The sequence below is a fragment of the Tursiops truncatus genome, chromosome 2, assembly GCF_011762595.2.
Source record: "Tursiops truncatus isolate mTurTru1 chromosome 2, mTurTru1.mat.Y, whole genome shotgun sequence".
NCBI classification, from domain to species: domain Eukaryota; kingdom Metazoa; phylum Chordata; class Mammalia; order Artiodactyla; family Delphinidae; genus Tursiops; species Tursiops truncatus.
The window spans coordinates 35,011,124-35,028,666 of NC_047035.1; the positions used below are offsets into that span (position 1 = coordinate 35,011,124).

Below are 17,543 nucleotides of genomic sequence, written 5' to 3' on the forward strand. Positions count from 1 at the left end.
ACACTAGCAAACTACATGTGAGATTATTTATAGAATGACTCTATTGTACATTTTCATATTACTCTTTAAAGAGGGCACCAAAGCCCGATCAATATTCTGATTCTAATTTCCTGTTCCTACTATTTCATTCTCATTACTGAATCCATTCAGTATTACTGAATCTAAATAAACAAATAAGCCAGTAGCAACACCAAAAAGATATTTAAAAAACTTAACCACAAAACTCTTCTCCAGACCTGTCTTTTATCAGAATGTTTCATTGATTTTTTTGCGATAACTATTTTATACTTAAAACCATGTTTAATCTTCATGACTTTCACTTGATAATTTCCTGGCCTGTTCTTACTTTCTAGGTTGTCACACTGCCACATTCAATTTTGTGGCCTCTTCTTTCATTATGTTGTCAGAATGCCATGTGAGCTAAATATTCAAGTATGCATTTTCTAGTTAGAAATTCTTCAGGAAGTTCCAAAATACAAAGTTAGGGTAGGGAAATAAGGTAAAGAAGAAGATGGCACAGTGGAGAAATCAGAAATGTCCTTATTATCTGATCTGTTCTTTAAGTGTATTTCCAGCACCCAGCAGAGCAGAATATAGTAGGCACTCAATAATGACTTACTGAATAAGTGAATATACAAAATCTTTTTCTTCTATCCTCAAAAACTGAATTGTGTGAAATAATATTCAGAAGGTTTTACACTTACCATCACAAAGATTTGTGATAAAATGTATCACTGCCACTTAATGAGTTACTATGAGGTAGTTTCTAAAATATGATCAATGCTATACATATTAAGAAATTAAATCTTTCAACCACATACATATCTGCTTTTCTTTAGCGGGATCCTAGTTCTAAGAAAGCCTTCCTCTGCATGTTTGTTCTGTTCCTATAACTATACCCATAAAAGTGAAAAACTTTATCTTTCAAAATAGTTTGAGTCTTGTCTTTTTTTTCCCCTCACTTTTCCATTTTTAATTACTAGGGAAATTTACTTGTCAAGGAGATCTTTTACTAGTACCCTATTGTCTTAATGGCAGTTCTGAGAAGGCAATTCCACAGTAAGCATTAAACACCTCACAGATGTGTCACTTCCACTCCAAATGATGTCTTAGGCTACTGCAGGCGATTTTATAAGTAATAGATGGTTCAAAGCAGAAGACACATATTATTAATATGAGTAAATGCCAAAATGTCAAACAAGGAAGACTCAGGAGGCTCAATGTTCTACATACAAGAACCAAAAAACACTGAAATTTGCTTAAAGAAAGTAGAGTACATAAACAAATTGATCTTTAGTCATTTAAAAGCTACCAAAAGATTATTCATCTAAGGACTAATGTTCCAGTAGTTCTTCCTCACCTCAGTCAAAGTAGGCTGATTCAATGTAGACACTTTCAGATTTTTAAGTGCTATATTAAGATATGATGTATTACTTGATCACTTCAGGGTGTCTTTCTTAGTTGTACGAAATTTCCTATAGAAGGTATGATTTTAGGTGAGGTCAAGTAGGAAATTTAGCAGAAATCAAAAGTTGATTGTGGTTTTCAGGGGAAATATCTTTATTAAGATGCAAGGAAGTAATAAACAGAAAAATACAATGTGTACAGCAAAAATACTCTAAAAACACATTTTTATTTTTAAATAAAAATACTCTAAAAACACATTTAAATATTTAAATAAGTTTAAAGAGCAACAGTGGAATTTATCTTTAAATCTCTGTAAGGGGCTCCCCAAAGAAGAGGAATTTATAATCGATACTTTATCCATATGATAGTTCTATATTTGAAGGGTTTAATGTAATTCCATAGTGAGTTTACCTTGTGTGCTTGGCATGCGAAGAGCACAGAATAAACAGTGCAAAAAGGAAGAATAAAAACATAAAGGTAGAAAATTTCAGGGGATCAACTCTTTTAAGTGCATGCTTCCATGCAGAATGATCCGAAACCATCCTCAGAAAAAATAAGCAGCTCTCCTTTTCTCAGTTTGTAAAACGATGATAATTTCACACAATCTCTATTATAATAATTTCTTTGTCAATGTTGCCTTGACACACTAACCAGTTTTAGCAGGTGTCAGCAAACTTTTTTGTAAACAGTTAGATAGTAAGTATTTTAGGCTTTATGTGCCATACGGTCTTTGTTATAACTATTCAACTGCTGTTGTACTGCAAAAGCAACCACCGATTATATGCAAATGAAAGAGTATGGCTGTGTTTCAATAAAACTTTATTTTTGGGACACTGAAATTTGAATTTCATATAATTCTCCACATGTCACAAAATGATATTCTTTTGATTTCCCCCACAGCATTTAAAACTGCAAAAATCATTCCCAGCTCACGGGCCCACAAAAGAGAAACAGGATTTAGCCCAAGGGCTGTAGTTTGCTGACCCCTGAGTTATAGCATTAATTTAATTAATAAAAAAGTGCAAAAAACCCACAGACAATTCATCAACAATATAAGATGAGTTAGCTTAGAACTAAAGCTGGAATGAAGACACTGATCTTGAAAGACATAAAATCACAACCATCTAATTCATTATTTGTATTACCCCATTTCACACCAGTCTTATTTTGGCACTCAGGAAATTATTAAACATTTAAAAACTACACTTCAAAAGATATTACTTTCTGGCTTGATTCAAACATTTTTCTTAAACTTAATAAAAATATAGTCAAGTGATAACTCCTCCCTTAACTTTTTCCACTTTAGATAACACCATCCCTTTTTTGTGTTAGCATAGCAGGTACTTATAATTATCATATTCCTTCTACTTCATCACCTTTCTTCTTAGTTCACTTATGTGTCAATAATCTGTCTTCATAAGTCACCTTCCCTTTTACTGTTTGCTAAAGCCTTTAAAAAATTAACATATTTGATTACCCCAAACCTACCTGTATATATTTGTAGCTGAATGGAAATGTATCATCATATTACATAGACTGAGTGAAAATAAAAAATTTGTGGCTTTGAGGTATTTTTATTCATCTCCTTTCTTTTCTTTTTGTCTTTATTTCATGAGTACTTATCTACTTTTTTTCTGAATGTTTTAACATTCAAGCTTCCCAGGGCCCTATTGCTCTTTAATGAATTAACTTCAATTTTATAAATTTACCTTGATGTACATTACTTAAAGGAATTCATTTGCATTATCTTATGTTTTCCAATTATCATCTGTCTGCATTACTTTTTAATTAATTGTTTATTGAAGTATAGTTGATGTACAATACCATGTAAATACAGGTGTACAGTATAGTGAGCCATAATTTTAAAGGTTACACTCCATTTACAGTTATTATAAACTATTGACTATATTCTCTGTGTTGTACAATATATCCTTGTAGCTTTATATGTAATAGTTTGTACCTTTTAATCCCTAAACCCTAGGCTGCCCCTTCCCCTTCCCTTTCCCCACTTGTAACCATTAGTTTGTTCTCTATATCTGTGAGTTGGCTTCTTTTTTTGTACTCACTAGTTTGTTGTATTTTTCAGATTCCACATATAAGTGGTATCATACAGTATTTGTCTTTCTCTGTCTGATTTATATACTTCCTACTAGATTCATACATTAGATTACATGGAAAATTAATTTTTTCCTTTATGTGGTTTTATTCTTCAATCATTGTTCTCAGCACAGTATCAATCTAAGGATTTGTAGTTACTTTTGCAGTAGTTAAATTAGGCAAACTGTGTTTAGGTACAAGATGAAAATTACTAAAAACTCATTTAGGGTTCAGAATACTTCAGTTTTGTATAAAGTACAGAAAAAGATGATACATTCTTAACTGAGAATTCAAGAATCGAATGCATTCTACTTTTTGCTATAGAAGAGTCCATGTAAAATTAAAAAGTATGTTTTCATATGAGAAATAAATAAAATTTAATACTGTTCTAAAAATTACCTCTTAATAAAAGTCTACTTTATATCATTGATTATAAGTAATAAATAAAAATGCAGGTCCTCTAAAAAATAATACATCATATAGATGATACCAATTGAAACATGAATAATTTAATTAAATTCTCATCCCAAACTTCTGAATGATGTCTCACCTTCTTCAACTATAAGATATTTAAGTGGCAACATGGTTCTGAACCTGTCATCTTATTGAAATATTTAGCGATGTTCAATGAATTAAAAGGCATTCATATACTTGCTCTTCTGTGTGGACACCTACAATAAATTTTCACAAAATGGAATGGTCACTATATGCCAATTTATCTCATTTTAGAAACGAGATCTATTTATATAGCGTATGGTACTTAGAATAACTTTATTCTGCTTCTAAGCAACAATTTTTAATATACAAGGCATATTTTAAGGCATTCTGGGGCAATAAGAATTAAAGGGAAGGAGAGACACTGAACATTCAGCTAAGATTTTTTTTTTTTTTTTTTTGCGGTACGCGGGCCTCTCACTGCTGTGGCCTCTCCCGTTGCGGAGCACAGGCTCTGGATGCGCAGGCCCAGCGGCCATGGCTCACAGGCCTAGCCGCTCCGCGGCATGTGGGATCTTCCCGGACTGCGGCACGAACCCATGTCCCCTGCATCGGCAGGTGGACTCTCAACCACTGCGCCACCAGGGAAGCCCTCAGCTAAGATTTTGATTTGTGTCTTTTGCTAGCTGAACTCTGTAGAGAAAATACTATTATTTGCCTTTTGACAATATATTTTTTGTTCTTCTGTACTTTTCTAGTTAACAGGAATCTTAGAAGGATACACCTTATATTCAATCTTTTTAGAAGAAGGGTAATCAGAACAAAGTGTGACCCAGTGAAATGAAACAAAAGATGAAGACACTGAGACTAGTTATTATGTACTCCACCACGCAGTACAGGTATTGAAAAAAAGAAATTGAAGAGTGGCATGAGAAAACCAATTTCCAAAGCACAGAGATTTCAATTTAACCCTAATCTAACACAAACTCCCTATCATATAGATCTTAGCAAGTTTCAACTTTCTGGTCTTGGTTTCACTGAAAGAAAAATAATATCATTTTTTATGACTGGTTAGGGAAGAGTGTGGCACTAAAAACACACATTATCAGAATCTTTTTAGGAGTTTCTAGAATGATATCCAGATATATCTAGACTGATTTAATCATAAAATTCATACTAATCTTTTTTATTTTTTTTAAAACAGTGGGATAGATTCTGGGGATGATTGTGGGTAATTTTTCAAATTCTCTAAGAATATGACTGAAAAGAAGGACTGGCTCAAAAGAAAGAAGTAGAAAAATGAGACATGTATTAATTTCCTTTTCTGTTTAGTTATCAGAATTTAAAGACTGATATTAATAAAAAACTTTGAACTTTAGTCAACAGAAATTTAATGACGAGATATACAAAATACACATAGTATATAATTAAAACCAAAGCTGAGAAACCAGAGAATTATCATAACACTATTATTTTTTATTCTATCCTTCATAACAAAATTATTATAGCAATATGAATTAAATGTATGACAATAATCTCGGGAGAAGTAAACCAGGGCTAAGTTTCATAGGAACTTTTTTTTAAAGCCTCAGAAATAGGAGGTCAAGGTTAAATAGAGCCAGTAATTATTTACTGTAATATTTTAGCTTTTCTTCTACCATATTTATACCATGTACCATTTTAGAGATTTTAATTCCATTTATCTTGAAAATATATATTCAGGAGAAGGACCAAGCATTCTGAGTCTGAACTATCAGTCACAAAAAATACAATTGTTAGTATGCCTATATGACGTATGTACAGTATTGAGTGGCTATAAGGTATTGTTCTCCTTCAGTGTTGTCCTGGGTATATTAGCCATTATCTCAAGTATTTGTAAGATGTTACATAATAGTGTTCATAGTGAAGATTCTTACTGCCTAATTTTCTTATTTTTAGACAAAAAATGATATCTTATAGTTATTCCCAAAGAGTCTGAGTTAAGAGACGTCTATTAACTCAGAATAGATGTATCTACTTGCCAGATTACCTATAATGAGACTCTAACACTGAATATCTTCCTTGACAACTGAAACTGAAACATCAAGGCTCTATCACTTGGATCCAGCCCATAATTTATAATCCTGCTGACACATCCAACAAGGGACAGAAGACACAGTAAATGGAAAAGCTCCAAATGAAGTCTCATAAAACGATCGTCAGAAAATTATACAATTGTATAAGAAACACAGATTTTGAAAAAAAAAAAAAGGTTTTAATTTGCACTGGAGCCAGAATGCTATTAAATCAAATGCAATGTTAGTGTGGCTTAAAGGTATTCTATGCCGATTTAATCTTTCTTTCATAAATGTGAGCATGAAGCTGCAGTTAGAAAAAAAAGAAAGAGATAGGGAGAAAAGAGACAGAAAGTAAAAAAGATGGAGATGAGAGGACAAACCAATCAGATTTGGAATTACCAGTCAGCAGAAGTTTAGGTTAAAAAAAAAAAAAAAATCACCGGGTGAAATCGTACATTTACTCTGAGAGAGTATCCTTTCACATTGCCTTCTAGGTGATCTCTGAGCTCCTCCAGCTTTCGATGGAGCTACATGTAAACATCAGAAAATGAATTGAAAAAGCAACTTGGTCTCTTTTCAGTTTTCCTTTTTCCTTTTAAAAATAAATCATAGCATTATACATTTCTCACTGCCTTTGGCAAACATTTCAAAACATCAAAGATCTTTGTATAGCGCAAGAATACATGCTCAATAAACCGTGACTAGGAAGAGAATATTTTATTTTAATTAAAGGCTCTTTTCTCCCCAAAGTGTTAGAGAAAATAAATACCTTAACTATCCTTATAAACCCCTAGAGATTCACTTTAAAATTTTCTATTTTGTAGACATATGGAATAAAGACATTTAAAAATTATGAAATTTGCCTTTCCCAAACACACTTTTTGATTTAAGGCTGCATCCATATTCAAATAAACTGATTGAACCCTAAAATGTATATTTTGTTCTTATACATATTTATGTGTATACACATAATCATATTGTATATACACTTAAAAACAATAAACATACAATCACAACTTGAAGTTCTACACATCCAAAAGCTGAACTTCGAGATAAACACACGTGTACTCGCACACACAATCCAGTTTATAACAGATGGTGCTGCAGTATGGATGCCATTTTATCTCTATTTCACTATCAGTCATTTCCAAAAAGTTATGCCCATCTGCACCTTTTCACTTGAATCTGAGTCATAATCCATAGTCTCAACAATAATGGATTTATCTTCCCTTAAAAAAATTAAAATATGATACCTCACAGGTAGACAGTGAGGAATGCTACTGATATATCATCAAGATACATAAAGTCATATTTTTCTGACTAAATAATTTTAGCTTGCCTCGCTTCTGAATTAGGTATATAATAGACACTTCCCATCCCCTCTGATTATTCTTAGTGAAATAACAACAACAACAAAAATGCTACCCAGTATATAGCAGTGTTAGAGAACAGAGAAGATGGCTTGTTTGGAATAAAGGACACAAACATACAGACACACCCTCATCCATGTGCACTCATGTGTGTGCACACACAGATAAATAAACAACAACAAAAAAGTAAAATTAAGAAGGCAGAAGAGGCAAGGAGAGGAAAGAGTGCAGAAATCAGTGCTTCATAAATTGTTAAATGGAAATAAATTGGAGGTGTGTAAAATTTTAAAATGACTTAATATTAGCCTCAAAGTAGTTATTGAATTTTGGGACATCCCAGTACAGTGAATTATGTCATTTTGATTAATTTAGCAGTTACTATTGCTGTAAGGACAAATGGGACTGAGATAGAAGAAGTGGTTAATATTGAGGGAGATTTCTCTGCATATTTTTAAAATTCAGCAAATTTTCTAACTTGCATTTATAGTGGCAGCATTAAAAGTGATTAATTGGCTATATCTATGTCTCTTAAGGGTGATAATTTAGTTACCTTTCATTGTGATTAAATGTTAGAGTATCGAATGCCCAAGATAAATTGACCAAATGGATATTTAACAACTACCAAATGGGACCATTAGATCAGAAATCTTTAAGTGGTGTATTTGTAGGTCACATACACAAATGGGCAAACATATATATATATATATATATATATATATATATATATATATATATCAGTTTCTGTTGATTGTTATATAAATTTTTTAACTTTTAACAAATAAAACAAAGGGGATTAAGAGTGCTTACTATTAGCTATATGTGAGCCCCTATACTAGCTAGCATCATATGAAATTCCTTTTCTAATTCTTAAGATTATATATATATATATATATATACACATATATATAAAATATACATGTTATTAACTCATAATAATTATTTTCTGGAATGAACTACAAATGGTAATGACACTAAAATAACATTTAACAAAAAAAAGTAAAAAGGGCATATAACATTCTGAAAATAAATATTAGTTCTCTGTGTAACAGGAACTTAACACATAGTCAGTGACATCAATCAGAGGAACGGTTTACTCTAGAACCCCAAATTACAGGCACCCGTAATGAGGCAGTGCCCTTTTTATTGTTTGTGGTGCCACTCAAAGCTAGTTATTTGGCAGCTTGCCTTCAGCTGGTTGCTCTATGTGTAGCTGAAACAAAAAAAATATGACCCAACAGCCAATAAAAATATTAAAATAAAACAAAATGGGATGGTGAAAAATGGAAAAAGCCCCCTTCCTCCCACCACCCTCCAAAAAGGAAGAAGTGTAGGCTATAGACGAAATCTTGCCAAAAAATGTTAGAAACATATTTACTTTGAGGGATCCAACTCTACTAGCAACTCCTTTGCTTTCATCCGGCCGTCTAATTTGCTACAATGAGGGAAGATGGGTAAAAAAGACAGAATAAAGAAAAAGTGAACTTAAAAATTTTTCTAAACATTACTAAATAATACATGCAAAAACAACAATTGACTCTTTGAGATACATCTTAGGAGGCCAAGCCAAGGAGTTAACTAACCCAGAGGCTATATGACATGCTCTGCAGATAGGTTGGTCACTAGAATTCAGTCTTTGTTATGACACTATTCCTAAGATGAGGAAATGGGCACTTACTTTTGGTTATCTTGGGGACTTCTCATGAAGCAGTATCTGGAGTAGTGTTACATTTGCATTTGGCTTATGAAAAACAAAGAATTACAAATATACCTATGCAGAAAACTTTGTCTCCTTTAGTGTCTATTCCATTGTAATATCAGAAAACATCAGTGCTATGACTAGAAACATGAGTGTTCCTTAAGTGGAAAGATCAGTCCTGACAAGCATCATTCTTGACAGGTGACAGAACGAAGCTCCTCTGCTTGTTAACCCAAGCATTGAGGTTGTTCAGCTGTCACTGAGATTCCAATTAAACAACTGTGCTGCCCAACCAGAAAATTTTAATGCCAGACCAAAGTTAGATACATTTACTCCCTCAAAGTTTTCAGTTATTTTTTCCTTTTGGGTAAGATAGGAAAAAAAGAAAAGTAAAGCTGCTATTTTAAAAATTTGTTTCACCTCACTGTGTAAATGAGAAAAGGAAGATTCTAAACCCAATCTAATATACCTATTAGATTAGGTATAAATTAGAAATCCCTTTGCTTTTTAATAGAGCTGTAACAATAATATTTTGGTTAAAGAGAAAGTCAAACTAAAAAAGAGTAGGGGGGAGATTGGAAGGAAGCTTCAGACCAAGTGCTTTTACATTATGGATTCCTACATGTGCAGAATAACGGTCTCCATTCAGAGCAGCATAGCTCAAGTTAGTTGTGATTCTCTTGCTTGTATTAGGAGACAACTGATGAAGTATCATTGTGATGCCAAATTCCCAGTGTTAAAGTCCTCAGGAAAAATAAGAAATCTGACCGTGCTACAAAATTACAGTTTCTGGAGACAGGCTATAGATTGTCTTATCCCTTTTAGGACATCTCTGATAGCATAAGTAGATTGCTTAGGAATAATACTGAGAAAATTGGATTTTCACTTTGAAAAAAAGCATCTTGATCCATAAGAATTCTGTCAACTTTTGGTTTTATTTGATATAAATAGTTTTTACTAATTCTTCAACATTAATTAAATTTTGTACCCTAAAGATAATCACTGATTCTTACCCTTCTTGGTTGAACAGAGTTCTTAAATTTAGAAACAGTGGATACTAATTAGAATGGAAACAGTCTATAAGAAAGGGCCTCTGGATGGACAGTGAGTTCATATTATTTAGTCATTTTCTTATGCTATTTTCTTTGATTTCAGAGAACATCTTTATATCAAAAGCTATTTTCCATTTTAAATTGACACAATATCTTGATTATAAACAACGTAGTTTTCTATAAAAAAATATAAAGTCTAATGTTTCATGCTGCTTTCTGAAAACTTTTAGAAACTGCATTGTTATATAGTAACAAGTGAACACCATTTTCTACATTATCTTTTATTTCTGGAAAGCTTAAAATTACATCAAGTCCAGCAACATGAGGTAGTTTCTTCAAGGTTACACAGGACATTAATGACAAATCTAAGACCACCACCATTCCTGGTTTCTACTTTAAAGCTGTATTCCCTTAATAGGCCTGGAAATAAATGGGTTGGAAAAAATCTGATGCTTATAATAGGATGTATATGTATACATGTCCCTGTGTGTCTGTTTGTCTATCTCATTTATGGAGGAAATTTTATGTTACCACATTAATGTATGAATGAAAGTTTTCCTAAATCATTTCAATTCCAAATGCAAGTGCAAGTACAAAAGCTTAAAGAATGAAATATAAGAAGAGAAAAGACAATCACCATTGAACTCTGAACATGAAAAACAGACTATATACCAATTTACACAAAGACTTTTAGGAGCAGACAGCTCATCTGTCAATGCTTGACACCAATTTTCTGTATTTAAATCTGATTTTGTGAATCCTTAACTATTGTAACAGGAAGACTTTAGAAAACCAATGTGGTTATCAAAGCCACAAGTGGTTGTAAATCAGGTGTCATGTGATTTTTTGTGGCTCCTGATATAGGTAATTATCCCTAATATTGAAAAACTTCAGAAAGAACATGAAAAAGATTTGTCACATATACTAAAACTTGAGTTGTAGAGAAAAGTCAAATCGATAGATTTTAAGACATAATGCTCTCATTTATGCTGGTCAACCCTTAATCACCAATTATGGAGTAGTATAAATAAAAGAAATTCACAGCTAATCCAGATACCTGATTACTATTTTTCTTTGATTGGAATTTAAAAGAAATCACAAAAGATTAGCATTTGAATAAAATGAACTTTACTCTTCATGATAATTATAAAAGCCTCACATTGTTAGCTAATTTTATACATATTTTTCTATGAGGCTATAAACATTCTGTATCAATAACTAAGAGAGGCTAAACTGCAAATGTTTATACTACATATAAGATCACTGCAATATAAATGAAGTTTGAGAATTAGATGTAAAGAATTGTAGGGATAACAGGTTGGTTGAGATTATTAGTTTATAATGATGATATATGAAAACTAAAATGTTACCTGCAAAACAAAAAATATTATCACTAATGATTTTTGTACCCTGAAGAAATCCTTTTATAAATATTTTTACTGAGATTGTAAAGACATAAATCAGAGTATCAAAATCATTTCAATCTTCTATTCAGCCTCTCAGCCTAAATATATTTAACAAGATATCCATTAAAAATTGTCTGAAAAGGGCTTCCCTGGTGGTGCAGTGGTTGAGGGTCCGCCTGCTGATGCAGGGGATGCAGGTTCGTGCCCCGGTCTGGGAGGATCCCACATGCCGCGGAGCGGCTGGGCCCGTGAGCCATGGCTGCTGAGCCTGCGCGTCCGGAGCCTATGCTCTGCAACAGGAGAGGCCGCAACAGTGAAAGGCCCGCGTACCGCAAAAAAAAAAAAGTAAAAAAAAAAAAAAAAAAAAAAATTGTCTGAAAAGATTGCACTATATCACCTGTTTTGCAACATTCTGGGAATATTTCTTCAGGAATTAATTACTGGGTAATCTATCCTCAGGAATTAATTACCAGGATGTGGTTACTGAAGTAGTGAAATGACTGCTATTTGTATTCACTTTTTTAAATAAGAGCTTGAATTTTAGATATATCATGCAACAAAAGAAATGGCCTGGGTGCTAACACAATACGGACTGTTGATTCCCTTTGATTTAGCTCAGTTCTCCAAAACTGAGCCCACTGTAAAATTATTTCCATTATTAACAAAGTAGAAAATTACTCCATCTCACCCTCATCTCTCTTGCCAATAATAAGTAGTTGTAAGTGTAATATTTTTTAAAGGCAAAAACAAGATTTTGGAGTAGAAATCCAACTTTGTATTGATTTTTGAAATAAAATATGAAACTTCAAGGAATTTTGGGGGTGTAGAAGCCACTTAAGGTAGGCACCCATATCGCTGGATGTATGCATTAACACATCTCTTTAGCTGCAAGATGTCTGGTGAAGAACTGTGAGAAAAGTTTAATATTTTGTGTGTTTGTTTTATTGGTGAGAGAACACAGGTCTTAGAGAGGTCCATTAGCTTTTTGGAGACATATCAATAAAAAAAGCAATAGCTTATATTAGATTCTCTGGCTCTCAGGTCTCTTCATTAAATTTGGGCTCTCATTATAGAATGACTAATGTAGATTTCCCCCTTTTCTCCCCTGATATATTTTGTATTGATTTAGATTAAGATTGTACAGATTAAAAAAAATTCTGTTTGTTTGTCCTAGGGATTGAATTGTTTTATTTTTAGAATTATCTAACTTACATTCAGAACTACCCTGAGAGACAGACATTTTTAATCCTATTTTATTATGCCAGTTTCTTTTTTAAAGTATGGGTATCAGTGACAGGAAAGAAAACTTTTTTTTTTAGAAATTGTTTCTCTTCCAACCAATATCACTCAGTACATATTGGTACAGCTATAGATTGCTTCTGGTAGTTGTGACTGGAGAAGGAGGTTTTTAAAAAAGTTTTACTTGAGAACTCAAAATTTAAACAAACTCTTGTAAATAAAGAAATTCTTGTGGGGATCCGGTTAATATTTCAATTCACTATATTTCAGCCCTTTCAGTAAAACTGGTGCTTCATTGTAAAACAATTCTGTTTCATTTGTGATTTATTAAGGCAAAGTAAAAAAGAGGAAAGAAAGAAATGAAAGTAAGAGAAGCAATAATTCTATAAGTGTGTCAGGAAAAAATAAACACTCTAATGCATTTCTGGAGAAAGGCAAACCAATAAAAGAATAGAGAAGTTCAAGGAAATATTGCAAAGAATAATGAAGAATTAAGTCAAAAATTAGAATCTTGGTAGCAAGTCACAGCTCTACCAACTGCCCCACCCACTTATGAAAAATTTTTATACTTAGGAGATCCTTTATTTTAAAGGCTCTGATTTCTAATGGTTTATTAACATTTCAAATATTTATTTATATTTTATTGTACATTTATAATTTTGATCCCTAAGTTTCTATAATAGCTTTGATTCCAAAATAATACAGTCTATACAAAATTAGACTTTTAAGCAAGTTATTTCCTGCCCACTAGCCAGAGAATAATTCAATCCATGCTCTTTTTCCCCAAGTTTCGTATCTGTCTAAAAAGAAATAATGAAGCCCATCACAGGTATGGTATAAAAAATTTATTAGGCATTTTGAAATAGATAAGTTTTAATTAGTATGTTTTTCAGAATTATTTATTATTTGTGTAGGAGATAGAAAAAAGTTTATTTTCAAACTTCCATTGAAATACAATTTTCTATCCAGCAAGATTTAGAATGGCTTAGCCTGCATATAAAAATGCTCTGGTATAAACAGAGTTACAAACACAAACAAATAGTTAGCTTTATGAAGATTTGCCATAAATCTGAAAAGCAGGCAAAAGACATCCATCCTCGTCATTACCAGAACCTGTCTACATAACAAAACAAACCAAAAAAAACTTACACTTCTCTGGTTTAAAAAATAATATAGATTATAAAATAACCTGTAATTTAATCCCTATGCAATTTTGTTTACTACTTTTTTAAACTACATATTTTATTTTGAGCATTTTCCTTTGTCATTAAATATTCTTAAAGATATGATTTTTTAGGTTATATAAATAACTCATATATATACATATTATTATATAAGTTATTCAACCATAGACATTAAGGTTGGTTCTAATTTTTCATGAATATGAATAATGCTGTGATAAATAATCTTGTACATAAGTCTTTCATGTCCTCTTTGATAACTTCCATTGAAAAATTTCTGCAAATAATATGATTGGTTAAAACACAAAAAATGTTTTATATATATAGTTTGCTTGCAAGGTTATACAAATTTATATTCCTACTAGTGTGACTAGGAATATTCATGTCACTGCTCATTATAGCATGGATGATTATAATTTAAAAAGTTACCAATTTGACTACAAAATTTTTAACAGATTTCTGTGAGGGTACATTTTTTTCCCCTATAAGATTAGAAGAGCTCTTTTAGGCTATCAAAGCTTTGATAGATTTGTTGTAATTTTTTTTTTTTCTTTTTCACATCTGCTCCGCTATAAGATCCTTGAGGTCATGGTTAGTAAGTCTTTGCATTGCTATATTCCCAAAACCTACTTGACCCAAAACCTATTCCCAAAAGTACTTGACATAATATGCACTAAAAATATTCATTGAATGAATTTCTGAATTAATGTGTGTTTTGTCTTTAATGAAAGTAGGATGAAAAGGGAGAGCAGATAATCCTGAAGTTTTGGGCAAGAAAATACATGGCCAATTTTAGAATATGTATCATTTAAAAATATAAAGATCTAGAAAATAATTTAGTTTGGTATATGTTGTCTATTAAAGTCATGAATGAGACATGGCCCGTTAATTATATAGATTTGAATAATGGCTATATCTAATCAATTCTGCTGGTGAAATAATGATGGCACAGATTACTTTTGTTGAGCTGCTTTTACACAAAACATACCCCAAATCTTTAAAAAGAAGTTTATAGGAATCAAAGATATTAAATTAACCGAAAGCTAGTATTCTTAATTTCACTATTCCTTGTATTTCTACAGTTCTCACTTCCCTGTCATCCTATAACTTAAACAAAATGCTAGTGAATACCAAGAGAAATCAATATTCCACTTAACAGAGACAAAGCTTGACCTAAATGAGAAAGATCTTAAATGAAGTCAGAACGTTTTCACTTCATAATCTTTAACTTTATGTAGTAGCATGAAATGCAAAAGCTGAAATAAATGTAAATTATTTTACATTAATTGGATATTAACATAATATCAGAGAGAAGGGCTAAAGAGAATGATAATATTTATTCAGTCAGTGTAGAGACTTATTGCAAAGGAACAGAATTATAGGTCTAGAAGGGACTTTAGAGGCTACCTAATTTAGTATCATGATGTTACAGATATAGAAACTGAGGTTTACTAGTTCTAACAAAGGTATAAAGTGGAAGACTAGGGCTGATACTCAATATTTGGTGCCTGATAGTGCAATACTTTTATATACTCAATACTGTTGACTTTTCAAACAACTTTGGATCCATAATTTTTTTAAATATCTGTCAGTAAATCTGTCAAAGGCAAATGCTAAAGACTGTTCCTTCCAGAATATCATTAAATTGAATTCATGAAGATGCAAAAATGATCTCTTCCTGATATCCATATGAATTATGGGAACCATGGGCCTAAAAGTTTGGCATATACTTTCAACAAAGGTAGAATTAATACAAGTTGCTAAGTTTAATTAAGAGAAGATTCTAAAACACTTCACTTCCAGAAGACTATCACAGAATTATATTTAAAACTAGGAAATAGGTAACAACTAAAATATGCAAAATAGGGACTGGTGAAAAAAACTATGCTATACCCACAAATTTGAATACTGAACAATAATTGATATTAATGTTGAAGAAGATAATTTAAAAACATGTAAATAAAGATGTACATGACATAGAAAGAATGTTACTAAATGAATGAGATAGGTTAAAATATAGTTTCATAACAATAGCTAACATTTAGTGATCGTTTCTTATATTTCAAACACTGTGGTAAGTGATGTATATGCATTTTAAAATTTAAACTTTACAACAACCCTATGAGGCAAATAGTATTATTATTTTTCATTTTATAGATGATTAAGGTTATAGAAGTGAAGTAACGTTCTGAAAGCCACACATTTAGTAAGTGATAAAGCTGAGATTCATTGCCAAGCCTGGAGACTCTGGAACCAGAGCTCTTAATCACTGCCTTGCTATCATGATTCATTTATATAAAATATTTGAATGCATAGGAAAAAAAACCAGAATGATATAAGCAAAGTTTTAACAGTTGTTATTTATTAAAGGCAGTCTTACAGGAACTCTTTTTTTTTTTTGCTTATATTAATTTTCTAAAATGAGCATGTATATTACTGTTTTTAAATCAAAAAAAAAAAGACCATGCCACTTATAGACTGTCTAATCTATAAAACTGTTAACTCTATAGCTAATAATTTCTGGTTAGCTATATCTTCTCAGGCTAGCTAATCAAATTTCATTTGTAACTCAGATTCCAAAGTGGTGACTGTACACTTCACAGTTAAGTTATTCTTAGTTTCAATGATAAATATAATTCTGTGAGCATTAAATAATAAGAAAAGGATGGGGCGAATTCCATTTTCAATTTTCATTGTACATAAAGGTAGAGGGGACACTTAATCAGATGAATGAAAAACAGAAATCAATGTAAAGTCCTGTATATTTAGCAGAATGTCAAAGAACAACCATTTAAAATAATTTGTAAACTCAAAATTCATAGCTAAAGTATATTATTACTATTTGATTTTAATTTTCTTCAAAGTGTCAACAACTAATTTACCATACTGGATAGTGTCTCTCCTGATAGAAATGATATGAAAACAATCCTTTTTTTTGAAGTCTCAAAAATCTGTTTGCTATCAAACTAGAATAAATAGCAAAATAAATATGCTGTTATAAATGAGGAGAAACTAGACAATAATGAATGAGAGTGGAAATCAGTTACTCAAAAGTGTATAGGAGCCAGGCATTTAATGCAAATAAGTAAAGTCGGCTGGAGGGTATAAAGAATGTCAGCTGAGTACTGATATATGTCGTGCTGGCCCAGTAATGTCAATCTGATTTTTTTTTTTTTTTGAGGTACGTGGGCCTCTCACTGTTGTGGCCTCTCCCGCTGCGGAGCACAGGCTCCGGACGCGCAGGCTCAGCGGCCATGGCTCACGGGCCCAGCCACTCCGCGGCATGTGGGATCTTCCTGGACCGGGGCACGAACCCGTGTCCCCTGCATCGGCAGGAGGACTCTCAACCACCGCGCCACCAGGGAAGCCCTGTCAATCTGATTTTTTTAGATTAGCTGAAAACTGTATTTTTATTTAAAATCTCACCAAATTTAAATGTTCCAAACTAGTTATAAAAAAGGAAGTCATCCCCAAAGATATCCCTAATAAAATTATCTTCCATCAACTAGGTTATGACTTAAAAGAGGGCTCTCTGTGCACCTATGAGTAGAAAGGAGACCCTAGGGAAACATCAGTTACTATACAAACATAGAAGTAGTATCA

General features: G+C 32.1%; 1 protein-coding gene across 19 annotated transcripts in view; it reads right to left on the reverse strand.

Annotated features, from left to right (window-relative positions):
• GPHN (gephyrin) overlaps window positions 1-17,543 on the reverse strand; it is a 617,381-nt gene that overhangs the window by 207,413 nt on the left and 392,425 nt on the right. For 12 of the 19 annotated variants that reach the window (XR_012329944.1, XR_012329943.1, XM_073800350.1 and 9 more), the window contains 2 exons: window positions 8,742-8,798; window positions 6,452-6,523 (listed from right to left, as the gene is read on the reverse strand). The exons of 5 other annotated variants lie outside the window; for them this stretch is intronic. Coding sequence is in view for 12 of the 14 variants with exons in the window: in XM_073800350.1 (XP_073656451.1) it covers window positions 6,452-6,523; window positions 8,742-8,798 (129 nt within the window). In the remaining 2 variants the exon portion in view is untranslated. The remainder of the gene's footprint in view (window positions 1-6,451; window positions 6,524-8,741; window positions 8,799-17,543) is intronic. 2 more of the 19 variants (XM_033851037.2, XM_019922412.3) reach the window with 1 other exon arrangement.